The sequence below is a fragment of the Hoplias malabaricus genome, chromosome 1 (assembly GCF_029633855.1).
Source record: "Hoplias malabaricus isolate fHopMal1 chromosome 1, fHopMal1.hap1, whole genome shotgun sequence".
NCBI lineage: Eukaryota > Metazoa > Chordata > Actinopteri > Characiformes > Erythrinidae > Hoplias > Hoplias malabaricus.
This window is the reverse complement of record NC_089800.1, coordinates 8,723,692-8,750,768: the sequence shown is the minus strand read 5'-3', so window position 1 is coordinate 8,750,768 and position 27,077 is coordinate 8,723,692. Positions and strand designations below refer to the sequence as shown.

Sequence of the window (27,077 nt, the reverse complement as noted above, 5' to 3'; positions counted from 1 at the left end):
TTTTACTAAGAATGTCCACCTTTAGGGCGGCACAGCAGGTAGTGTCACACAGGTTGTAGGTTCGATTCCTGCTCCGGGTGACTGTCTGTGAGGAGTTTGGTGTGTTCTCCCCGTGTCCACATGGGTTTCCTCCGGGTGCTCCGGTTTCCTCCCACAGTCCAAAAACACACGTTAGTAGGTGGATTGGCGACTCAAAAGTGTCCGTCCGTGAGTGTGTGAGTGAATATGTGAGTGTGTCTGTGTTGCCCTGTGAAGAACTGGCGCCCCCTCCAGGGTGTGTTGCCACCTTGCGCCCAATGATTCCAGGTAGGCTCTGGACCCACCGCAACCCTGAACTGGATAAGGGTTACAGACAATGAATGAATGAATGTCCACCTTTAGTGAGTACAAGCATGTTCTGCACCTCGAGCAGAGTTGCCCTCTCCCGCTTTGGGCAAGAAGGCTTCAGAGTTTTGTGGCTTTGAGGCATAGCTTTAGAGCTTCAGTCTAGCTGTGAGTAGATTATAAAATTATCTTTTGTAGCAGGTTAAAAAGAGGGACTGGTTTTACGGCGGAGTTTGAGGGCCACGGCATTAAAAAAAAAAAAAGAAACCTGAGAATAAAGTCTCAGAAAAATATCAGAATAATTCTGAGAACAATGTAGGAATAATTCTGAGAATGATTAGTTCCAGAGCACTTGTAAAGAACAGGCACTTAAAAAAAAGTCACTGTGTAAAATAAATTAATTTATGCAATACTCTATCAGTAGGAAACACATCCTACTCCATAAGGTTGGTAATATTGTAGTAACATATCTAACTCTGGGTTTTGCCATATTTGCTTCACATCAACACATTTGGAGGTGGAGGTTCTGCAGCAACTAAGTTATTCTCCAGAATGATACACAATGCCATATCAAGATGCTGACTAGACAGCGTGATATTTGCAGTTGTATCACACAGCACAATGCCACAGATGTTGCAAGTTTTGAGCGTGCAATTGCTATGCTGACTGCAGGAAATGTCCACCAGAGCTGTTGCCCATGAAATTAATTTTCATTTCTCTACCATTCTCCGTCTCCAAAGGCATTTCAGAGAATTTGGCATTACATCCAGCATCTTCACCTCCAAGATCATGTGAGACCTGCCACCCAGACAGCTGTTGCAACAATTAGTTTGCATAACCAAATAATTTCTGCACAAACTGTCAGGGAAGCTCATCTGTATGCTCATCATCCTCAACAGACGGTATGTAACCTTCCAGTCTCGAGTGGAGATTCAGTGCTGCTGATCACTCTTTAACCAATTCTAGGGATAGGATCGGTAGTCTGTAATGTTTGAGGCCTGGTGCACTGAGGGAGTTGAATATATTATCATGAGCACTGTGATCCAATTGGATGAGGGTCTGCAATTTAATTCCCAGCATCTTTATGTTTTAGTTCATACACCATCCTCCAGTGTCTTTGCACTGATGTGTTCGTGAATGATGTGTGGCTTATTTTCTGTATGATTGGGTGCTTTGATCCAAATTGAGGAGGTTGAAGCAAACCCAGTCCCTTGGAGTCAAAGGCAAGCTGCAAAGTGTCAGGTTTGTGCTTGAAAATTCATTCATTCAAATGACCCGCAGATATAGAGATAGGTTGCACTACATCAACAACCAGTCTCTAGTGGAGCTTCAATGCTGCTAATTGCTTCTTAACCAAATCTAGGGTTTAGGGACGTTTATAGACTTGAGAAAGATATTTGACCATGGATTATTAACAAATACACTTGAGAGATGTGGTATTGCAGGCATAGAGAAATAACAGCTAAGTTGTTTTATTGAAGAAAGATATAAATTCATAAAAATAAACAATGTCATCTGATCTAGTGAAACTCAATTGTGGTGTTCCTCAAAGTTCTGGGCTAGGCCCTAAATTGTTTTGAGGAGTATAGTGGTAAATACATTTGTGAAATATTTTAATGCTTTAATTATACATTAAATCTGAGCCCACACAATCATGTAAAATGGGTAAAACATTTGCAATTTTCCATTAATGTAAAGATGGATAATTAATTAATTCAATCTTTGTACTCTCATTGTGATTTTGTTCAAATTTTGGCAGTAAGTCAGGCTGGTTCAGGAAGGGCATTGGACTCTGTCAGGGTTGTGCCTTGTCTCCACTTCTGTTACTGATATTCATGAATAAGGTAGGATTACATAGTCAGCCAGTGAGGCCTCCATCAGGGGTTACGTAGGTGCAATCTCTGCTACTGCCAGATGATGTATGCAGATAAACACCACAAAACATGAGGCCATGGTTATGACCTGGGGACAAAAATGGCATGATGCATTCACATAGGGGGTGAGAACCTACTCCAAGTGAAGGAGTTAAAGTCTCTCGGGATCATGTTCATAAGTGAGGGAAAGCAGGATAAATTGTAGTTTTGTTGAAGTTGTTGCAGTTGTATCCCTTCACAATGAAAAAAGCCAACTAAATATGTCCAGGCATTTGATAAGAATGCCCCCTTGACATCTCCCACCGGAGGTGTAACAGGCATGGCCAACAGGGGCGGTAAAATGTGTTAAAGAATACTGTACAAATAAATCGAGAGAAAAGAAAAAAAAAAAACACAGCATGGCAATACATTCCAAGTTAGCTTTAAAATCTATGGGGCATTGCAACTACCTCATGTTTAACAAATAATCTCAATGCTTACATTTTAATAGAACTTTATTCTTAGAGGATTAACTTCATACCAGCTCTAAACTCCCTACATTTGGGAGATATTTACCAAATAGCAACTAAACAATGTAAGTAAATAAGTAGTATTTACAGACTGCGGAATATGAATCTGGTCTGTATTTTAAATCTGATTTGCCATTAATATCTGATCTACAGTTTAAATCTGATCAGCAGTTTGGATGTGATTTGCAGGATGTGAGTTGTGTTTACAGTTTCATGTTTGGTGTATAAACTGGAGCACTGATCAGGACTCATCATCAGACTGTTGATCGGGGGGGATTCTGAGAGTGTTGCTTGCTCGGATGCTGCTCAGGTGAGGAGAGGCAGCGATTAGATTGGTCACTCCTTCCAGAGTCACACCTGTACCATCTAGATTCACCTGAAGCAACTTCATACGGTGAAGAAACCTTAAACCTGCGAGAGGAAAAAACAAGTGTATAATAAGGCTGTTTACAGACATTAAATTCTGATTCTCAAGTTCAAAATAAAATATTTGATTCAAAATCATGGATAATCTCTACACCTTCATTTTGTGTACCCTCACATTTCTTACCACGGTCAGTGATTCGTGTTCTGCTGAGGTTGAGTTTAATTAGTTGAGGACAGTGAATTAAACCACGTCTGATCACAGAGTCCCCCACTCGAGTACAGGCCAAACCAATCACCTACACACACATACACACAGTAATCAACAATACTGAATGAAGAATTTATTGTACAAAACGTTAGCAAGACACAGGGTTAATTCACTAAAATATAGCTTTTTCCACCTACTACGAAAACAACTGTTATATATCTCTCCGACTCAATCCCAGGTCGTTCTAGGTCCAATTTTTTAATTTCATAAATATTTTTGTAGGAACATTTCCACAGATGTTTATTATACTATTAATGCAACACTATAATTATTTCACATTATATTAACAGCAATATTTCTCCTAGCACATATGGGGCATAGGGCTGGGGGATATATTGATATATTAAATTATACTGAGATAGAACAGAGTGGGATATGGAGTGAGTTTATATCAAGTAACCGAGTAACACAGAGCGTGAAAAAGAAGAACAGCGGTTCGGTTATACGTAAATAGTTCGGATTTTACCAGTCAGATGAGTAGCAGAAACAGCTATCTGCAGGGAATGCTGAAAGGACGTACTATCAAAATGTGGGGGTACTCCCAGCCTATTTCACCTCTTACAACAGCAGCACAAACTTCTGTATGAAGCTATTAAAACTCAGATGTGCTGCTGCTACTGTTCTGAAGTATTCACTTCCCAGTACAGTTCCCTAAGCCAGTTCAGACAGCATTGCAAGCTTCATGAGCTTACGCTGTGTCTTACGAAAAGAACAGTACGAAGTGGCGTGGTATTATTAAAGCGGTAGTTTACCAGAGAGATGTACTGCCTAACGTGTACTTTTAAGTCCGACAGACCCTTTCCAACCGGCTCGTAAGAGTAAAACATTTCCCTTGACGACAGATATATGGTCAAGTCGCACCTGTGAGCCATATTTGAGCATGACTATACACTTTAATGAAAATTGGGAGATTAAATGCATGTCTGCAGATGAGCTATTTCCCAGAAGTCCACACTGGGAGCACATAGCCTTTACACTGTTCTTAAAAGCACTTTATTACAGACACTGTAGGTCTGTAAATTAATCAAGTCATTAGATGTGTACTTCAGTCTTTATTTTGATAAATAAAAATGTTTTTCTGATATTTTTTGCTTTGCTAACACATAAAACTGAATGTTCTGTTTATAAAATGTTTATAAAACAATATTTTTCACAACATATGACGTATCGTATATCGCCATTCAGCTAAAATATATCGAGATATTTTTTTGTCCATATCGCCCAGCCTTACTGATGGATGGAATTTTTTTTTTTTTTATTATTATTTCATTCAGGTTGTTTACATGTTTTGTTATTTGCACAAAGTACTAGACGTACAGGAGAACACACAGGAAGGAGCACTTTGGTGAAGTCTGTTTCACTGGAAACTGACTTTCTAAAGAACAAATTACATTTTTGCTAATTTTTGATTTTTTTCAAATCGCTGATCGCTCATGGCCTGGATTCCAGAACTCGAACTGAACTTTGGTTGGCAGGGTTTCCAATTGGTTTTCTCCACATTGCTTCACTCCTAAGTTGCATAAAGTTAAACTTCACTCAACTTCACTGCATCCCTCACTGTGCCCACTTTGCGTTGCCAGCCTCGAATGAATTAACTCCAGCCACTTTGTCGTGTCATCACTGTCAGTGTGATTGCAGGATTAAAGAGCATAGATTATTTTGTCATGTTTGTAGGAGATTAGTGGGAGTTCTTTTAAAAGGCATATTTTTATAATAATATTGATCATGAGATGGCACTATCCCATTATTTTTTCAGTACCAATACTAAACACTGAGTATTAGCTGAACAAATTTTTTAACTAATAACCAAATGCAGTGAATTAAGTGAGGAAAAATAAGCAAAAATATTTGATTTACTCTTTGGGAACTTCAGAGCCCACTGGAATGAATGTTATGGTTTAATTATCTAGAAATTTGAATATAAACCCTTCAGAATCCTTAGAGCTTCAGAAGCACTTTGCTCAGTCGGCTGATTACATCTGTCTGAATTTTACTATCTCTATATTTACAGGACACTACAATTTCAGAAATAGGAATTTCATTGAGAGTTTCTTTGGCTTATTCTCAACACAAAAGACAGAAGAAGAGTGTGTGTTACCTGTAGATAGGGCAGGTGTGTGACGAGGGCAGAGACTCCAAGGCTGCTGACCACCGTTCTGTCCAAACACAGCTCCATCAGGTCCTTAAGTGCCACTAGAGCGAGGAGCCCCATATCACTCACCTGAGTATTACTGAGAGACAGCTTCTTCAGCCTGTTTCAGAAATCATTCATGTTAAAATCCTGAAAGTTGTTAATTTTGATCACAACTTAGTAAAGATTAATTTACAGCTGTTAGCTACTGGCAGATCTGTACCGAGTCATTGATGCGAGGTGTTTGATGCCCTGGTCAGTGATCTGTGTGTAATCTGTCAGGTCCACCTCAGAGAGCAGAGATTGTTTAGAAAGGAACAGAAGTCCAGCATCAGTCAATGAGTGACGGCCAGGTAGCGTTAGCTGAGTCAGGGTTAAACCTTCAGAGGCACAGAAAATAACAAAACCACACTTCAAAAGTCTGAAACAGGGCAGAGTATTACAGAATCATCAAAAAGACTTAGCAGCACACAAACTGACCGGAGATGATCTCCAGTGTACGGTTGCCACTGGCAACAGGAATAGCGCCGAGTCCGAGAACAGATAAACTAGGATGGGTCCCGAGAGCTTGGAGTGAGTCTTCCTTTACACAAGTTCCATCCAGATGAAGTGTGTGTAAACAGCGCAATTCAGCCAGGGCAGAAACGTCACTCACCTAACACAAGACAAACAAGCTGAAATATTATAAATATTATGGATACAAATAGTAACTTGAAAAAGATTTCTTGACATTTTGCCCATGTTTTTGCACTGTATTTGTGTGAAGGTGTGTGTTTGTTACCAGTGTGCGGGCAATATTAAGTTGGCGAAGCTGAGGTAAACACTGTGAGATAGCGGTGAGCGTGGTTTCTGTTATCGCTGTCTCATTCAGACTCAGGTGGACGAGCACAGGGGGAGCTGACCTCAGATACATCATTAATCCTGAATCGCTTACTTTGGTCTGATCCAGAGACAGAAAGGACAAACACTGCAGATCTAAACACACACAGAGAGAGAGAGAGAGCGAGAGAGAGAAAGAGAGAGAGATTCCCTTTAATGGAAAATAAATCATCAGTGTTTGAAGAGGACATATGAAGAAATCCCTTGTTTGGTGTATGTTCACATTAATGTGATAATCTAGAGCTCACCAACCCACAAACTAGCGCCTTTCACACATGCACAGTAATCCAGAAATGCTCCTAGTAGTGCCCAAGTAGAGACTCTGGGTAAACTCTGAGTCTGCGCATGTGACTTCAGAGCTATAAACGTTTAGGAGCATTTCCTGCATACGCACCACCCCATGCTTAAAGCCTGTGGAGTATTTCCTGCTGTGAGAGCACGTCTGACACAGAAAAACTCCTGATGTGTGCTGCATGTGTAAAAGGATGACCCCAGACCCTATAATCCAGAGTTTCTCTAGACTTTCTCTGGATGTCACATGTAAAATGGGCCACTGTTACACAAGACCCCCCAGACAGTTTTCTGTGCGCTGCCCAAGCCTGAAAATATGGGATAGAACGAGGCATTCTGATTCTGCCCCTCTTCTGACATCAAGTGCAGAGATTTTAGAATCACTCCGCCCCCATGTCTGAGTCTGCCAAATCACAGCGCAGGACCCGCATTTATGTGGGAGTGCAAAGAAGAGGTTAAACGGAACAAAACAGAATTAACACAGAGAAATACGAGCACTGTGTAAAAACAGAGAAAACGAGAACGGAGAAGAAAGAAACCTGAGCGAAAACAGCTAAAAACCAGAGCTTCTGCTGCTCACTGCTGTGCACTTGGGTCAGGGTGAACAATGAGCGGTTCATTATCATTTAAAGAAAGAGGTGCTAAAAGCAGGCGTTCTGAACAGAGCTTTTTAGACTGCTGAGCCAACTCTAATGTAAAGAGAGCTGTGGTTTTACTGTAGAGTCATAGTAACAGGTAAAGGTATTTCTAATATATCATTAATAAATAAATTACAAGTAAAATTTAACTCACTGATGATGTGCTGCAGACAGGAATCTGTCAGTTTCGAGCAGGACGACAGGTTCAGGTGCTGCAGCTTTAACAAACTGGACAACACACACAGTCCAGCATCTGAACACAATACACAATATAAACACACATTCTAGCATCAAAACACTATAACTATAATAATCAACACATGTACACACACACACACACACACACACACACACACACACACACCGGTGATGAGTGGGGAGTTGACGACACTGAGGTGCTTGAGTGCGGTGAAAGCTCGTAGTTGTCGTAGTAACTCATTGGTTGTGTATGGGTAGCTGTTGAGGACAAATCGCTGAAGCGGGACGCCAAAAAACAGCTCAAGAGTTCGCGGCCTTAGGACACGCTCCCTGATCATGTGAGACAAAATCAGCTCCGCCCCTTCTGAAGTCAATCCAGAAAGACTACTACTGTACTGCATACATGGAGCTGAGAGAGAGAGAGAGAGAGAAAGAGAGAGAGAGAGAGAGAGAGAGAGAGAGATGGCTTGAGTTGTTTTACTTTTATTTAAATAAACCCCACTGGATAAAGTTTTTAAAGCTCCTAGGAACCTAAACCTGAGTTTTCTATCTAATGAAGTTAATTGTACAAATTATTTATTATAAATATCTTCCCAAAGTGTCTGTAATTTACCAGTACTGCTCTCCTCTCGATGTAGAGTGGGCAGGTCATAAATTGGGCGAAGTTAATGTAAACTTTACCCTGACCAATCCCAAGGCTCAGTTCTGAGTCTGAGCTCCTTCTCCACTGCTCACACGGGTCTCACACTGAGTAAAACCAGCTCCTACTCTGGTGCTAAGTGAACCCTTAAGATTTGTTAAATCACAACCACAATACAAAGTAAAAAAGGTTAAAAAACATTGCAGCTTCTATGACTCAAAGCTGTGTGCACTGCCATTGTAACAAACTAAATTCTGTAGGCCAATGACTGAGTACTATCATTGTGAGGGTCAAATTAAATCCAAAATATAGATGCTCTTATCTTAAAACACTGTGTCTGGCTGTTGCTCTTGCCAGGGTTCAAAGATTGTTGAAGAGGCAGGCAGGTAGGGAGAAGGCAGACAATCAGTAAAGCAGGTAGAAAACAGTTAAACAGGCAGGCAGGGAGGGAGGGAGAGAGGTAGATGACACAGTGGAGATATTGACTTCGATACAGATTCCAAGTGTAGTATCATTATTCCAAATACCAAAGTGATTTAAGGCCAAAAATGGCTGGTGCTGTAGATATAGAGGTGGCTGCTACTGTGGTGCGGGTAGAGACCCATGGTGGGAGTGGAGGTGGCAGCTGATGTTGGCAGATGAGGGGGTTCCTCTGCCAGTGGTGGTTGAAAGTACTGTTGGTTTCACTTACAGGCCGTAAGTGTCTGAAGCGGTCTAATGGGGACCATATATATTTTCACATATTCAACTGAAGGTTCTGTATCCAAAGAAGTTTCCTTTATGGTTTTTCCTTGTGCTTCCAAGTAAGAATTCATGCCATCCATAGGTGGCTCTGACTGAGAGACACATTTTTCTTTGCTTCCTTCCAGCCGTTTCTCATAACTCTCACCTTTGCATTTGCTGAAGCAATGTCAGTTTCTGCACTCTGTTCTATTGCACTTTGCAGTTCAAGAGCATGTTTCTTCTCACGTCCAGCAGCACGTTCAGGAAGAGCTGCCTTCTCTGCTTCAACCTTTGCGCATGCTGATGACTTGAAGGATGTACCAGATTTAGAAGAATAGCTAGATGTCTTTGATTTCTTTCACACATAAGAAATCCTGTCTAATGGAGTAATGATGGGTACTGGCTGAGATAGACGGCCTTTCCATGCCTGCACATCGTCTAAAAATGACAAGGAGTTGTCATACAAGCAAATGAGCAGTGTCAAATTCATTCAATGCATCAGTAAGATATTGAAAGCCATTGTCCACATCAATATTGCCTTTATCCATAAACTCCTTTAATTCATTTTGTTTGTGTGTGCCAACATGCAGCTTCCATCTACGGGTTGTAATGAGCCGTCTTAATTTCTTTTCCATAATGATGGCTATATAAGAATTCTCGGTAGGAGAATCAGCAAGTTCCGTTACCACTGGTTTCACCATGAAAGCTGTATCAGTAACCTCAGTGGCAGAATCAGCCGGCTCAGTTTCAGTGGCTGGTTCAGACATTTTTCAAAAAATTTCAGCAATTAGTTTCAAACAACTTAAATGTGACACAGAAAAAAAAAGTTTAGTTTAAGTTCAAAGCTTCGTTCCAAAATCCAATAATCCAAAATGGTGCAAGCAATATACACAGTCCAAACAAGTCCACAGTCCGTTCAAACAAACAAATCCCATTTTCAAGTTTGTGTTTCCCAGTTTTAAGCACTTAAAGAACAGTTTTTCACTAATGTGAGGGTCAAACTAAATCTAAAATATAGATGATGTATAGTTATTACACACTTCTCTTAAAAACAATGTGTCTGGCTGTTGCTCTTACCTGGGCTCACAGATCGTAGAAGAGGGAGGCAGGTAGGGAGAAGGCGCGCAGTCAGGAGGGAGATAGGTAGCAGGTGTGCAAGCAGGTGAGTATTTAACAAACAGGCAGGGAGTGAGGGAGGGATTTTACAGCATATTATTATTATATATATAATTAAAAGAAAAAAAAAAAAAAAAATTCTAAATTCCAGGTTAAAGCGTTAATCTATTCAACTACAGCATCTTCCATTGTCTGAGAGACTAATCACACGTGGAAGACGCCATCTTTACCTGAACAGGTGGCCTAAGGACATACATCAAAATAAAAGTTCTAGCCTGAAGGCCTGCAAGCAAAGTAAGAGTCTAAACCAAAAGCATGTTTTAACTAAACTGATAAGGCTCTATCAATCATACACACAATATCATAATACGGTCTGTTTAAATGTGTAACCTGTGATGAGTGAGATGCTGGCTCTGGTGGCGAGGGAACACAGTGAGGGGATGCCGTGGTTCCGCGGGCGCTTTTTGGGAGAAGGTTCTTCTCTTGGAGTTGCTCTCTGCATCCGCAGAACTGCAGCATCTCCCGGTAACAAATGCCCAACTGCAGGCTCAGCAGATCCAGGTTCTCTATACAATCACACACACACACACACCTGTAGTGAAGGTGACAGTGAGGTCTCAGGGTGTAGTGTGTTGATTACTGTGTGTTGTGGTTTTACCTCAGTCTGTTTCCCTGTTCAGGCCAAAGATGTTGCGGCTCCAAATTACCAACTCTAAATGGTAGCAGAGGTAAACCTACACAAACACACACAGAGAGAGAGAGAGAGAGAGAGAGAGAGAGAGAGAGAGAGAGAGAGAGAGAGAGAGAAAGAAATCAGGATACATTGAAAATTTGTTCAGGCAAAAATATGTTTTAAAAACAATAATAGTTTTTAAGCACTTTTCAGGGTCAAGGTGGGTCCACACTCACACCTATGGACACTTCTAAATAGCCAATCCACCTGCCAACGTGTGTTTTTGGATCACAACCTAATACCTCTCCTTTAAACATCTGTGTGCAAGTGTGTAGTGGAACCTATGGTGGGGGGTCAAATTCCTGTCCAAGTTTAATTTTACTTTTTGACAATGAGGATTCACCTTCCCTTACTTCTTCTTGTGCTAAATAATAGTAAGATCCTTCATTTTCCATATCACTTACCTATTTTCTAATAGAACACAATATTTATCCAGCACCAGTTCTCAACTCCCTACAAGGTCTGTCTGCTTTTCGATGCATGCAGTTCACACAGACGTATGAACACTTCAGCTCTACATGAAACGTACCATTGTAGTTCTAGAGTTTGTTTGGATAGCTTCATGTTTTAGAAAAGTTTTGGTTTGATACCATTGAGAAGAGGAGCTGCAGGTTCTTCAGGTGGATCGTTTAAGTCTTCATCTTCACCGGTCACCAGCCGCTGACCTCGCCCTGAAGAAATGAAATCAAAACTTGACTCAAATTACACAAACATGCTCACACACACACATATAGAATAACGCCCTGTGAATAACGCCCCTCCATGGTGAATATTTTAAATATTATAAATGAGACATTTTACATAAATAATTCAAGAACCTTTCCCAACTCTAAATAGTAAAGAACATGGGACATTCATTATCTACAGCATGTAATACAATTAAATGTTGCAGAGAATCCAGAGAAATCTCTATAAGAAAGAGACAAGGTCCAAAACCAGTATCCGGCCGTGGTCTTCTAGCCCTCAGATGGCACTTAATTAAAAACAGACCGGTTTCTGCACTCAAAAACACTTCCAAAAACCACTGTCTATGAACACAGTTCTTCACCACATCCACAAACACAAGTTAAACCTCATAAGTGGAGCAGTGGGCTGCAACACAGCACACGAGAGCAGTTTGGGCACTTCAGCCGTGAATTCATTTTTCCTGCCGGTCCTGGGAGTGAAACTCACAAACCCCCCAACTTTTTTTTTTTTTTTTCCTCGATACACTATCACAGAGAGATCGTTGGATCGTGTTAATGCACAGACAGTTCGCTGCAGTTCAAGTTGTTTACATACTGTGTACATATTACACATCAGTCGAATGGGCAGACTCTCGGACACCGATAGCGTAAGTCGCTACTCTAAAATGTAAGACTACTGAATTAAAACCAAAATAATTTGTTATTCCATATATGAGCTCTTTCTCGCAAAAAAAAACAAAAACAAAACTGTGGCACCACAAAGTCTGAAGAGCCCACATACACACACCAAGTATACCAGCGCTTATGTAGGTTGTCCTCTTAAAAACAAGACCAATCCACTCAATCTACTCATTAGTAATCCTCATGTTTGTGTAAAGAGTACTTGCAAAAAGAAAGAAAAACAGTTCAAAATAAAGTACAACAAATAAAAAATAGTTTAAATAAGTTCCTTGTGGATCTCCACTATGGACATGTTGCTTGGGCTCTCAGCTTTAATAACAAGTCCATCAAGTCTGTAAACCAATCAGGGGCGATGAGGAGGCAGGGAAGCAACCATGCTTCGGTGTCTAACAGACACGCACAACCGGAGACGATGCAGAGAGTATTATATGGCAACAGCAATCAATATAAACAACAACCAAAACAATAAACACATTTTCAAAGTGTAGATCCCATTCACTGTCGAGACTGTTTAAACACAGGAGGGGATTCATACCGTTTTCTCTGATGAGGTTGGAGGCTTGTACTCCTGTACTCGTGCGTTTAATGATGTCTGCCTGTAAGATGGCAAAATGGATGCAAGGGGCGCTCTAACAGCCAGAATGACAGAGCTGCTCACAGCTTGGCCTGTATTGTGCATTGTGTAAATATCGGCCTCTTGCACTCATATCGGCCGATGCCGATTATATAAAAAATGCCAAAAATCGACCCGATTAATCGGCCGGCCGATTTATCGGTCGATCCCTATATAGTATGAATACCAGCTCCGACATAATAACGCTGAAATAAATTACCTGTTTAATCATGTACTGAAATGTAAAAGGTGATTTCTATAAAAATATAAAACGTGCCACAGCAGAGACAATGTGAATTTTCAGTAGTAATATAATATTTATAATGCATATAATAAATGTGTTTACTGTGTAGTGTGATTTTACCCCAGTGGTGAGAGGGCCCAGCAGGCCCAATCCCAGCTTGCTCTACTGCTTCTTCCCAAAGCTGTGGATGAATTGATGGGGGCAGTGGCTCCTGGACCTGTGCTGCCCCCTGTGGGAGTGAAGGCTCTTCATTGTGTGACTGAACCTCGTTGTGTGATTCCTGCGCAGTTGTCTGAACACACAACGCTGCATTTGGAGTTAAGCCAAGTGAGGACAATGAAGACGAAAGCTCTGCCTCAGAAAAACATTTACGAGGAAAACCCTGCAGCAGAGAGAACGCAGGAAGGGATGGATAATGAGCTGTGATGTGTTCCACAACCTCACACAGAGGTGCATCAGCTGAAAAACTTTCACGCATTGATTCACCAGAGGGAAGACGGATCTACAGCAGAAAAAACAAACACACAAATAAACAAGGATCAGAAAAGATGCAATTAAATAAGAGGTTTCTCAGAAGGAAAAGGGATTTTAAACCATTTCACCACACAGACACTTAATAAAGATCATGTTTGTGGCGTGAAACACATTCCTTTAAAATATAACTTTATTTATATGTTGTTGTCTCTGAATGATTTGATCTCACCAAGAGGACACACTGATTATCCACAGTGTTCGGACATCTTTCAGACGCTGCGCTGACATTGACACTGGCCGCAGGAACCTGGAGCTTATCCTGATGGGAGCGCCGATCCTCTGCAATTCTCTTCAAGATCAACTCGCGCTCCTAGAAGAACACAAGAAACACTGTAAAACACTTACACAGAGAAGTGAATTTAGACTCGGTTTCTCTAACTCACGCTGAGTTCAAATTAAACCAAATATAATTTTAAAAGTGAGTGAGTAGAAGCACTGACAGCCAGGCCTGTGACTGCAGCGCTGCAGCCAGTGGAAGTTTTTCTGAAATGTATCTTGTGACTCATCTGGCTGCCACATGTGTTTCATCACACCTCCACTTCCTGTATCTATTGTTTCAAATTAAAACCCCTTTGTTTTATACTCGGACTAGTCCCATAGATCTGCCTAATTATCCAATAATCGACAGCCGATCCTAATATTGGATCGATGCATCCTTAGAAGTAGCTGGTGTGATTTTAATCCAATATGAACCTTCAGTGTGGAATAAATACTGTTCTGCATTTGGAAGATATTTTTGTGCTTGTTTTGTTTACCTGTTGTTTTTGTTTCCTCTGGTGTTGAGCTTCCTGAGCCGCTCTCTGTCTCTGCTGTTGCTCAAAGCTCAGATTTGGTTTAATCCTCGATTGTAAAGGATCTCTTTCTGCAGCAGGACCCAGAGCCAGAGCAGGACCTTTATCAGAAGATCATCATCATCATCATCACCACCAAAAACTAAACCTCTAAGTCATTACTCAGGGTGTATGGGGTGAACCAATCCACAGTGGCACAGTGCATCATGGAGTTTTATAATACAAATGATGTGTTTTTGAGGAACTTCAATGCTTTTACATTGTTTCAACCCCAGAAGTAAATTATTAACGCTTTTATTTTAAATGACGAGGGCATTTTCTGTTGTAAATAATAAGGAAATCCTGCTTTCTGTCAAAACACAGGAGCACTAGCTCTCAAAAAGAAACCTTACAGTGGGATGGTGCTGAGTTATACTAGCCACCAGGAAATGTATCCCCTTGATATGACACTCTTCAGTCTTTAATCTAATGCTGATTTGAAATGCACTGTTGTTTTGGTCATTGACACCAACATGAATGTTGAAAATCAGTCACTCTGTATTTTCAGCACAACCAAGTATCAAATGTGACACAATCTCAAAGAGACTCAGGTGTTTAGGATGTGGCAACCCTTTTAAAATACACTGATTTACACTTGTGTTCCTTGAGTTTTCTATTACTGCAGTATTTAGTTTTAACATTGTGAGAAAAACTTAAAGAATCCTAAACAAATAATCTTTTTTTTGCCACATTGTACAGCTGTTGGAGGAGGTGATCCAGGTTTTGCTGTTGTTTTGTACAGTTTTTAACATGTTTACCTGCTTGTTGTGACTGTGACTGGGGGCTGACTTGGTTTTTAGGAGGATTAAAGGCTGAGAAAGCGTTTGTGGGTGATCCCGATTTTTTCATCAAACTGTGACGAGGACCACTCTCCTGCAACAACCTACACACAAACACACACACACAGAAAGAGAGAGAGAGAGAGAGAGAGAGAGAGAGAGAGAGAGAGAGAGATAGAGAGACTTGTCTGTAATAATTGTATAATGTTTTAAGTATATCAGCAACACTGTCAGCAGAAACAAAATATTCTGAAGGTTTAACAAGATTAAACGAGTGAAATATAAATAACAATATAAGTAATAATAATAATAATGTTTACCATTCTGCTGCCTCTGCAACAGTGAAGCAGCCAGCATTCATTGCATCCTGAATCTGTCCTTCACTGAAACCCATCTCTCCGAGAACAGAAAGAAAATCTCCCACTGTCTGTAACACACACGGCAACAAAACACAGTGGCTCTTTTTATCTCTCTCTCACACACATCTCCCTGTCACACTCACTATTTCTCTCTTCCTCTCACACACCATCTCTCATTCCTCTAGAACCAAAACCTGGTCCATTACTGCTTACATCTGACCAGAATATTCGTTTTTTTAATTACTTACCATTTAATGCAAATTAAGTGAATTTTCAAGGTAAAATTATTCATTTCAGCAGATTTCGATAAAACATTTTCTCCGAGTGTAAACAGACTTAATCTGTAGTTTCTGAAAATCTAATTCCTTGAAGTGTCCACCCTTCTTCAACTTTCACTTTTACTCTCGGAGCTTGGTTAAGGGTTAAATTAATATCATTTCAGAATCAGGTCACTGCTGTTTCCGAGCATTCGTCCATAAAACAGCTAAACATACAGTTCATCTGTAAATCAGTTTTAAACTTTTATGACATTTCAACCGTCCACCTTAACTGCCGCAGCGCTCCTGTGTTGTCAGTCACGGATACACTGTAAAGTGCTCTATTTAAGGTGGACCGGAAAATTAATGAAACATGTCTGCTTTGGTTTTTAAACTCTCCCAACATTAGAGTTTATCAACAAATATCACCACAAACTCTCAATTAGTCGCGTTTAAGCGAAACTGAAGGAAACAAACAAATAAAAAGCTCCTGACGCTGTAAAGTGTTACTCGAGTGTATGAACTCACCGCGGGCTCCATGCCACGAATCTGTGATTGTCAAGATTTAAATTCGCAGGCAATTCCGCTTTTTAAAAACTTTAATCAGAACTTTTTTTTATGTTTTTCACTCCGAACTGGATCCACCTCCTCCTTCTTCTACAGAATCAGTTTCAGCACAACTGGCACACAGACGCCCCCTGCCGGACGGACGCGGAGCTACTTCTATAAACAGTACGGCTGTTTGAACGGCACACCCGAGATTCACGTCATGCGGCGCCTACACAGTTTAAGGAGGTATATTTGGGGGAACCCTTAAGCACCTGTGACAGTGTAAATTTTAGTTGTAGAAAATAGTCACACGTGTGTATCAATATATTTGAAGTCACAGAGAAAATCTCTTCAGATATTTTCCCCCTCTCCCACAAATGTTTACAGAGAAGGTTATCGACCAATAACGGTAGCTTCACAGTCAGACCGTCCAATCAGAAGATTTTAGGCTACTTCACCACGCCCCCTTCTCACTCAAGCGAACCAAACGGAGTAGGGGAGGGCGGGACTAGTTTGTGAACGAAACTTCTCGAAGTTCTATGTGAGCTCTAGAAAAACAAAATCCCGGACGTTTGTGAAATTACGCCCGGACATTTTTTTAAGTCTAAAATAGAGGACATGTCCGGGTAAAAGAGGACGTCTGGTCACCCCAAGTTAACCCCTTTACAAATTCTTCATTGCAGGTGCACAAGTCCAATTGTACACAAGTACAAAAATATTATACACTCAGTTTTGCTACAGTTGCAGTGTGAATGTTGTGCAAAGTACATTAATACACGTATAAATCATGCACAAATATTGCACATTCGCAAACTAATATATGAATCTGTGCAATGCAATTTGCACATGTGCATTTTTTTAAACCTTTTATAAGGGGATATTTGTCTTGAAAAAAACACGTCAATGACTACACCTGCTCGGATCTGAGGCTACGAGTCAAATGCTTTTTCGCTCACACGTGACAACTTCCGCGCGTTCTCACTTTTGCACCAAATAGCTCAATCAATGTGGTGCAAAACTAATTTGTGTCTCTGTAGAGGCGGGGGCGGGCACTGTTCAGAGATCAGCGAACCCATCTGACCAATCAGAGGACGTCTTGCTGGCGCATCTGTGACCAAGACAGAGCCACGGCTCAGCAGCACCCGCTGGACAGAAACTGCGATAGAAGTCAGAAAGAGTGATAGAAGTCAGTCTCCAATAACAAGCAGCTACAAAAAACCCCACCAGAAATAGAAGCTCGGTGCTAAGAGGACTTAGAAAGTCTGGTTCAACGCAGAACAGAATGAAAATGTAATGCTCCCACGGATCGTTACACCAAAGGATCGCTGATTCGCTCATTTCGCTGTCAATCAAAAAGGGATTCAGCCTCAGACAGATCATCCAATCATCATGCAGAAGCTGAGCGTCCGGGCCAGCCGAGGCCAGCCCACTGCCCCATAGACCCCCAGAGACGCTGAGCGTCCGATGGGCGGGACAAAGCCCAGCATTTATCCAATCACTCGTCTCGTTTGACTGCACTTCGCTGCTTCGCTATTGAACGGTTTAAATCACCGTGAAGAGAATGATTGAGAGGAAAGCCACGTCTTTACCAGTGATAAGAAGCTGATTCTGAAGTTGAGCGTGTGGTAGTGCATGTTTATTCAATGACACATACACACAACAGTATATATTTGATAACTTATTTTTTGACATTTTAGGGGAAGCTGAGCTTCCCTTACAGTCTTAGAGCAATCGCCTCTGGTGGATATCCTACAGTTAGACGAAATCTGGCTAAAGCAGAAAAAAGAGGAGACGCGACCAGGAGGAAAGAAGACTCAGGAGATGGGAGTTCTGATGAAACTGAGAATAAAGACGGCGGTGATGTTCTGAAAAATAAGGGTCCTTCCTGCAACATCCAGTGCAAAAACAGAAGAAAGACAGGGAGCTTTAAGAGAAGTAGAAAGAAGTATAGCCCAATGCCTGTCATACTTAGATAATGCTCTTGGCTCAGAAAGCCAAAAAGCATTGGAGACACAATTGAAAGAGTTGCAGATACATAAGAAAGAACTGAGAAATTAAGACTCCAAAAAAATCAGACAGAAAATATGCATTACGTCCAAGAAAAGGAAAGATACCTGAGACGATGTGTCCAGTGATCATCCAAGGACAGAATATGTAGTGCAAGCCTTGGCAGAATACAGATATGTCAGATATCCTTAAGAAGTTAAGAAGGAGGTCAATTGAGTGCTGGCTATGCAGTAGTAAAAGCTCAAGGGACTGAGTTTGTTGTTGAAAAGGCTGAAGTAATACCACACTCTGCATCTGCACAACTTACTGAACTCGTGGGGTTAACAGGCGGAGAGTGTTTGTTAGCTGAAGGTAAGCATGTGAACAGATACATAGATACTGCCTATGCCCATAATGTGTGGCATTTGTTTGGATTGGCATGGAAAAACATGGGTTTGCTCATGTTGCAAGGGGAGAAATCAGGAGGAAGGTTGCAAAGGAGTATGGTTTTTGGGCACCATGTTTACTTGAACAAATTGATTATGTCAATGACAGGTGCACAGTTTGTTTGAAAAATAATGTTCGAATGGGTGTGATGGTTCCTCCTGGTTACATTCCAACACCAGTGGGTCCTATGAGTTAGTTATGGACCTGATATGACATGATAAACCATCCATCCATCCATTCATTATCTGTAACCGCTTATCCAATTTAGGGTCGCAGGGGGTCCAGAGCCTACCTGGAATCATCGGGCGCAAGGCGGGAATACACCCTGGAGGGGACGCCAGTCCTTCACAGGGCAACACAGACACACACACATTCACTAACACACTCACACCTACGGACACTTTCGAGTCGCCAATCCACCTGCAACGTGTGTTTTTGGACTGTGGGAGGAAACCGGAGCACCCAGAGGAAACCCACGCGGACAACACACCAACTCCTCACAGACAGTCACCCAGAGCTGGAATCGAACCCACAACCTCCAGGCCCCTGGAGCTGTGTGACTGCGACACTACCTGCTGCGCCACCGTGCCGCCCCATGATAAACCAGTGGAAGATAAAAGGTATATGCTGGTTGTCTTGGATAGATTTTTACAAAGGCCTGAGGCTGGTCAAAATAAGGGTAAATACGCTCAGTCTGTGTAAAGAAGTCATAAGCAGCCGGGAGACTTCCAGATTGGATATCCTCAGATAATGGGAAAGAGTTTGTGGATAAAACAGTGAAATTGATTTAGCAAAAACTGGGAATTAAATGTCTTAGTGCAGTGTACCATCAGCAAATCAAGGGATTTGTGAAAAAATGAATGGTGTTTTGAAAAATCTGATTGTTATAATCTGTCAGCACACAGGTCTAAATTGTATAGCAGCACCTCCATTAGCATTAATGGTCTGTCACTCAAGTGAGCTGCGTGATTCATGAGTTGGTGACAGGCAGATACTGTAGGCTCAGGAGAGCCTAGAGAAAATGTGGAAGAATATACTGAAAATAACATGCACAAGATATCTGTGGTGGAAAATTATGACAGAAATAAGAAAGCTGAGTCTCTAAATCGGTATCAAATGAGAGAACATTTTATTTAATGGAGAGAGAATGCTACGTGTAGCACCGTTTCCTCCCTCTCTCTCAGACCCGTTTAACAAACTGCATCTTTATACCTGTGGCTCTCTACCTCTGATTAACATAGCTCTCATTTCTTTACCTTAAATGTCTAGGAGCCAAGTTACCATTGTTACTTTTTACACATTCCATTTGCTTTCTTCTGCACATCAATTACGTTCTAATGCATTCTGTTCTCAGCATGACTCCAAGCCATTTTACCATCTCTTTTGCATATCTTTCTCCTTTTACAATGCACTCTGTGCACCACCCCAACACACACACACATAAGTCTGCTCTTTCACACAGAGAATTAGGAATAAAACAATTTCAGTTACACAAGCATACATGGTTATTGTTGATTTAAAATACCTCTATTGATTATGAATCATTTCAATAAACAAATTCCATCACACATCCCAGAGTCAAACTCCAGAAGAAAAGATTGTCTCTGGTTTGTATGATGTTGATGACAGGAAAAAATGTTTGGAGACATTGAATTCAATATGTCCCAGAAACAACAGGTCCTATTCCAGTGGAATTCCATTTCAGAACAGTTCAGAGACTTGGATCAATTGCAGAGTCCAAGACCAGTTCGGAAAAAGGTTAGACCTCTCTAGAGGTCTAGAGAGGATAAAATTTTACACTAGCGCCTCTGATATATTATAATTATTACTATATATAGTAATAATTTAAATTGCACAGGAGTACCTTTATGTGGTAACCTTTTTCTATCTACATTGTGTGAAGGACATTTCAAGAAAGTTGGCTGCCTGACTTAAAGGGGGGGAATTATGAAGTGTATAGTATAGTTATTATATGCACATATGTTATTAAGTGCAGCACTAGGCAATGTTTTAGTGTTCTGAGTTCAAATGGGTTATGTCTGCATGAGAATGGCAAGCTCCTTGCCTGAAAGCGACAGAATAGGAAGCTACAATTCTTTCCCTCTCTCAGTACCAGAGTAGGAGATAATGTAAACAAGAGCTATACCATTACCTTATATAGAACGAAAACAACATATACACATATAAGCTGAGGATTGGGGGTTGAATGCCAGAAGGATTTGAATGGGAACAAAAATCCCTCTCAGCAAGCTGTCCATTGGTGCTTGCTTTAATGCTGTTTTTCATTGTAATAAACCTCAAGAAACCTCAAGATTGGAGTCTTCTTCATCATCATCTTCACAACACTGAAAATAAACTACAACCGAACACATAAACCCTGTTTATTAGTAATGAGCTATCATTGTGGGCGGCACAGCAGGTAGTGTCGCAGTCACACAGCTCCAGGTGCCTGGAGGTTGTGGGTTCGATTCCCGCTCCGGGTGACTGTCTGTGAGGAGTTGGTGTGTTCTCCCTGTGTCTGCGTGGGTTTCCTCCGGGTGCTTCGGTTTCCTCCCACAGTCCAAAAACACACGTTGGTAGGGGGATTGGCGACTCAAAAGTGTGTGTGTGTGTGTGTGTGTGTGTCTGTGTTGCCCTGTGAAGGACTGCTGCCCCCTCCAGGGTGTATTCCTGCCTTGCGCTCAATGGTTCCAGGTAGGCTCTGGACCCTCCGCAACCCTGAATTGGATAAGTGCTTACAGATAATGAGTTATCATTATGATCACTTGATAATACTGTTCCTGATCATCATTAACACCCAAAGAACAACACAGTTACATCTAATTCACTAACAAAAATGACATATACATTTGGAAATATTTCTCAAAGAATAAGGAGGTAGGACACAACATACAGTGAAGCAAATTTTCCTGTGAGACCTCTCTTTGACATTATTGTCCAAAGGACTTCAAAGGAGCACTTTTTGGGAGTAGGTATTTCGATTATATTTCTCCAGGTGGCATGTAAGGTGTTGATGTGACCAGTGGTTAATGAGTAGTTACTCTGATGAAGACATAATAAGTAGTTCTCCCAGAGTTCAGAGCTCAGTAATTATTGCTTATTTAGTAGTAAACTAAAACAACCATTAGTTCAATATTACCTACTGAGTAATTAATCAGTACTCCCTGGTTGTTAATTGGAGTAATTTAGGTGTTAATGCAGCACTAATCATTAGTTCCTGCGTAGTCCCTACATAGTTACTTATTAACCACCAAACAGTATTGTAAAGTGTTACAGAGTTTCTGAATGAACAGATCACTGACATGTCTGATGTAAGGAGCCAAACCACAGCTGAGTCCAAACTCAGTCAGAGACATGAGCAGGAGCACACAGAGAAAAAATAAAAATGATGTTTGGAAAAGAGAAAGAGATTTTATGAGGACTGTGCAAGTGCAGTTGGTATTTAATGAACTATTTGGTGTGATACTTGTGTGATATAATTGTGGTGCTCTGTTAAGAGTTAGAAAAAGTGTTTGGGTATCGGTAAATGCTTGTTTGCAATTGTAAAAAAAACTTTAAGGTTCAGAAATTTCATGCACGACATGGTAGGGGGTTTGGAGTGATTTGGGATTAAACCTCTGTTCAATCGTGTTTTGTGCTGTTTTGATGTCATTCTTTAAGACGTACTGTGGCCACCAACTGGGAGCCGCAAAGGAGCAGGAGCTGGACTTCATCTGTTTTAAAACATTCCAACAGAAAGATAAACAATGAAAAAAAAAAACATGAATCATTAGATTTCAAAAGAATGTATGTTTTAGATTATGAAACCCATATGTCCTTCAAAAAAGACACCATCAAATAATTATGTTGTGGTAAAATTAGTTCATTATCTGTAACCCTTATCCAGTTGAGGGTCGCGGTGGATCCAGAGCCTACCTGGAATCATTGAGCGCAAGGCAGGAATACACCCTGGAGGGGGCGGCAGTCCTTCACAGGGCAACAGAGACACACACACACACACACTCCTCACAGACAGTCACTTGGAGGAAACCCACGCAGACACAGGGAGAACACACCACACTCCTCATAGACAGTCACCCGGAGGAAACCCACGCAGACACAGGGAGAACACACCACACTCCTCACAGACAGTCACCCGGAGGAAACCCACGCAGACACAGGGATAACACACCACTCCTCACAGACAGTCACCTGGAGCTGTATGACTGTGACACAACCTGCTGCGCCATCATTCCGCCCTGTGTTAAAATTATATACATAAAATTTTTAATATGTGCTTGCTCCAGGGTGCGTATACACCTGTGTCCAGTGATTCTGGGTAAGCTCCAGACCCACCACGACCCTGAACTGGATAAGTGTTACAGACAATGAATCAATGAATAATTAATATGTGATTATGATTACTATGGTAAATATGTTTTTATAATGATTAATATTCAAGATTCAAGAGTTTTATTTAATTGATTGAATATGGAGTTTATTTGGCTTAAATATTTAATTGGAATTTTTAAATCACAGATTGAGGAGTTTAATTTGGTGGGTTCATTATTTTAAACTAGAATTGTGTAGTTGAATATGGGGTGTGTGTGTGTGGGGGGGTGTATGGTGTGTGTGTGTGTGTGTGAGTGAAGGGGACATTTCCTGACTTTGCTCTGAGTTAATGATTAACAGTGTGTGTGAGAGAGAGAGTGTGTGTGTGTGTGTGTGTGAGGTTAAAGGAAGCTGATGGTGTGTAATTGGAGTTTGAGTTTTTGGCAGTTGTTCTCTATATCCTTGTCCAGTCACATGACCATGACGGTGCGTGGGTTCTGATTGGTGGAGATCCTCCAGCTGCTGGACTTCAGCTCGCATTAAAGAGGAAGTTGGAAATTGTTTTGAATCTGAAGATCCTGGAGTTGATGGAGGTTCTGTTCACAGAGGTGAGTGGTTACAGCAGAGACCAGCGGCACTAGCCTGAGGTCAGTGTGTGTGTGTGAGTTTGTGTTGGTTTTGGAGGTGGAGGGTGGGTTGGGGGGGGCATGGAGTGAGGGTTCTGATTGGCCCTGGGCTCTTATTTACTGAAGGGGGGGGGGGGGGTCAATATATGCTGATCTGGCTTTGACTGTGGTTACAACAAGAGTTTTATGAAAGTGTGTCAAACCAAATCCCTTTTTGTTTTTATAATTAATTATAATACACAATAAAATATTTACTTTAAATTAAATCTTAAAACACATTTTTATAGAAAACTAGACTGCACATTCTTTCACAACAGCAGTGAGATTAGTTTCTGTCTGCAGTATTTCAACCCACAGAGACACATGACCAGGAAACTCTCTCTCTCTCTTTCTCTCTCTCTCTCTCTCTCTCTCTCTCTCTCTCTCTCTCTCTCTCTCTCTCAGACACACACACACACAATCACTTTCTCTCACTCTCTCTGTGTGTCTCTCTCTGTCATTCACAAGTTAGAAATGTTACATTTTATTAATATATACAGTACACTAAGTTGCCAAAAGTATTTATTCACCCATCCTAGTAGATCTGAATAGAACCAAGCACCTAGGCATACAGACTGTTTCTACAAGTATTTGTGAAAAAATGGGTCGCTCTCAGGAGCTCAGTGAATTCCAGAGTGGTACTGTGCACCTGTGCAACATGTCCAGTCATGAAATGTCCTCACTACTGAATATTCCACAGTCAACTGTCAGTGGGAAAATAACAAAGTGGAAGCAACTGGGAACGACAGCAACTCGGTCACAAAGTGAAAAGCCATGTAAAATCAGTCAATCGCTACCAACCTCCAAACTTTATGTGGCCTTCAGTGCGTAGAGAGCTTCACGGGATGGATACATACTTCACGGGCCTTACATAACCAAGCACAATGCAAAGTGTCAGATGCAGTGGTGTAAAGCACATCAGCACTGGACTCTAGAGCAGTGGAGATGTGTTCTCTGGAGTAAAGAATCAAGATTCTCCATGTGGCGATCTGATGAAGGAGTCGGTCTCAGCCTCTTAGTTCCAGTGAAAGGAACTTTTAATGCTTCAGCACTCCAAGAATCTTGACAATTTCATGCTCCCAACTTTGTGGGAAATGTTTGTGCCCCAGTGCACAAAGCAAGGTCCGTAAAGACATGAATGAGTGAGTTTGGTGTGGAAGAACTTGACTGTCCTGCACAGAGTACTGACCTCCACCTGATAGAACACCTTTGGGATGAATTAGAGTGGAGATTGTGAGCCAGGCCTCATTCAACATCAGTCTCTGACCTCACAAATGTGTTTCTGGATGAATGGTCAAAACACATTTTTAAACATTGTGGAAAGCCTTCATTGAACTCTATATAGTAAGAATGGGATGTAACTCAAGTTCATATGTGTGCAAATGCAGACGAGCGAATACATTGGGCAATATAGGGTATCTTAAGGATGTTATAGTTATATTTGTCTTAGTTATAGATATTGTAGTTATAGTATTTATTGTTATAGTTAAAAAATGATTGATGTTAAATTGCTGGAGAGTAGAATGTTAAAGGTTAAGTGAGTGGATGGTGGTCTGTACCACCATCTTCAGAGTGTGTTAGAGTTATTTTAATAAAGTACAGCAAGTGGATGGTGGTCTGTAATGCCATTGGTGTTGCTTGGTTGCTAGAGTGTATCCCACCTGGTTGCTATGGTATGTCTGTAAAGTAGAAGCACCATGCCATGTGTCCGGCTGTTCTGAATGAAGGTTAAAGTGTTTGACTTTGAAGCTGAAGTGAAGGTCACTCAACATCAAACACAAATCTGCCCAAAGTCATGGTCAATATTTGCCCTGGCCCTTGGGAACAGCCTTCGGAGATTACATTGTTCTTACCCCTTTAACAGTGAGACCTAACGGAGTTTTGTTCAGCAATGTAACACAAGACTGACCACGAATATCCACCTTAGAATTCCACAGAGGGCTACGACTAACCACGAGCATCTGCCTTAAAACACCACGGACATCTACAACTGACCATGAGCGAGGTAGGTTTTATCTTCAGTCCAGATTTTATTCCTGAGTTTATTCCTAGAGTTTATTAGAGTTTTTAATTCTGGGATTAGTCCTTAGTGTCATGCTATGGTCAGTGTTTAGAGTCAGAACTTGGATTCATCCACTCATCCACTTGGACTTTCCCCACAAATGGACTGACATGCACCAGCTCCTCCACCGACACACACCAACTCGCCCTGACACACACCAACTCCCCCTGACACACACCAACTCGCCCTGACACAAACTAACTCCCCTGACACACACCAATTCCCCCTGACACACAACAACACCACTGACAAACACCAACTCCCCCCGACAAACGCCATCGCCTCCCCCGACACACACCAACGCCCCCCTACACACAACAACACCCCTGACACACACCAAGTCCCATGACAGACACAATGTAGTACAAGACTGACCATAAATATCCACTATAAAATTTCACAGAGGGCTACAACTGACCAAGAGCATCTGTCTAAAAACACCATGGACATCTACGACTGATCATGAGTGAAGCAGGTTTAATCTTCAGTCCAAAATTTAATCGAGTTCATTTCTAGGTTTAATCCAAAGTTAAAAATTTTGGGTTTAGTTCTGTGTGATGCTGTGGTGAGTGTTTAGAGTAAGATCTTGGATTTAAAATTCATCACTGATCCACTTGGACTTTCCACACGAATGCCTTGACACACACCAACACCCCAGGATACACACCAATGCCCTTGACACACACCAAGTCCCCTGACACACACCAGCTCCCCCGGACAGACACCTACTTCCACCCGACATCCACACCAACTCCCCAACACACACCAATTCCCCATGACATTTACCAACTCGCCTACCACACACCAACTCCCGCCGACACGCCTGACACACAGCAAGTCCCCCCGACACACACCAACTCCCCCTGACATACAGCAACTCCCCCTGACACAAACCAACTCCCCTGACACACATCAACTCCCCCAACACACTGCAACACTCCTTACACACACCAACTCCCCCAACACACACCATGTCCCCCTGACACACACCAACTCCCCTGACACACATCAAGTCCCATGACACAAACAATGTAGCACAAGACTGACAACGAATATCCACTATAAAATTGCACAGAGGGCTACAACTGACCAAGAGCATCTGTCTAAAAACACCATGGACATCTACGACTGATCATGAGCGAGGTGGTTTTAATCTTCTGTCCAAAATGTAATCCTGAGTTCACCAACTCGCCTGACACACACAATCTCCCCCTGACACACACACCGACTTCCCCTAACACACACCAACTTCTCCCGACACACACCAACTTTTCCTGACACACACCAACTACCCCAACACACACCAACTCTCCTGACACACACCATTCCCCCTAACACAAACCAACACCAATGACACACACCATCTCCCCCCAACACAATCCCT

General features: G+C 41.6%; 2 protein-coding genes across 2 annotated transcripts in view; one reads left to right on the top strand and one right to left on the bottom strand.

Annotated features, from left to right (window-relative positions):
• Window positions 1–1,771: 1,771 nt before the first annotated feature.
• si:ch73-173p19.1 (uncharacterized) lies at window positions 1,772–16,505 on the bottom strand. The gene is made up of 17 exons (XM_066677492.1): window positions 16,202–16,505; window positions 15,378–15,484; window positions 15,037–15,161; window positions 14,204–14,340; window positions 13,618–13,758; window positions 13,035–13,416; window positions 11,281–11,361; window positions 10,616–10,691; window positions 10,348–10,523; window positions 7,645–7,887; window positions 7,435–7,533; window positions 6,254–6,447; window positions 5,953–6,127; window positions 5,696–5,852; window positions 5,440–5,593; window positions 3,258–3,369; window positions 1,772–3,118 (listed from the first exon to the last, which is right to left on the bottom strand). Exons 1-17 carry the CDS (start codon window positions 16,211–16,213, stop codon window positions 2,949–2,951), a joined length of 2,541 nt encoding a protein of 846 aa, XP_066533589.1. The 5' UTR covers window positions 16,214–16,505; the 3' UTR covers window positions 1,772–2,948.
• Window positions 16,506–23,465: 6,960 nt separating this feature from the next.
• The window catches only part of LOC136701591 (anion exchange protein 2-like), an 83,927-nt gene continuing 80,315 nt past the window's right edge, over window positions 23,466–27,077 (top strand). The window contains exons 1-2 of the mRNA XM_066676207.1: window positions 23,466–23,574; window positions 25,559–25,636. The gene's annotated coding sequence lies outside the window, so the exon portion shown is untranslated. The remainder of the gene's footprint in view (window positions 23,575–25,558; window positions 25,637–27,077) is intronic.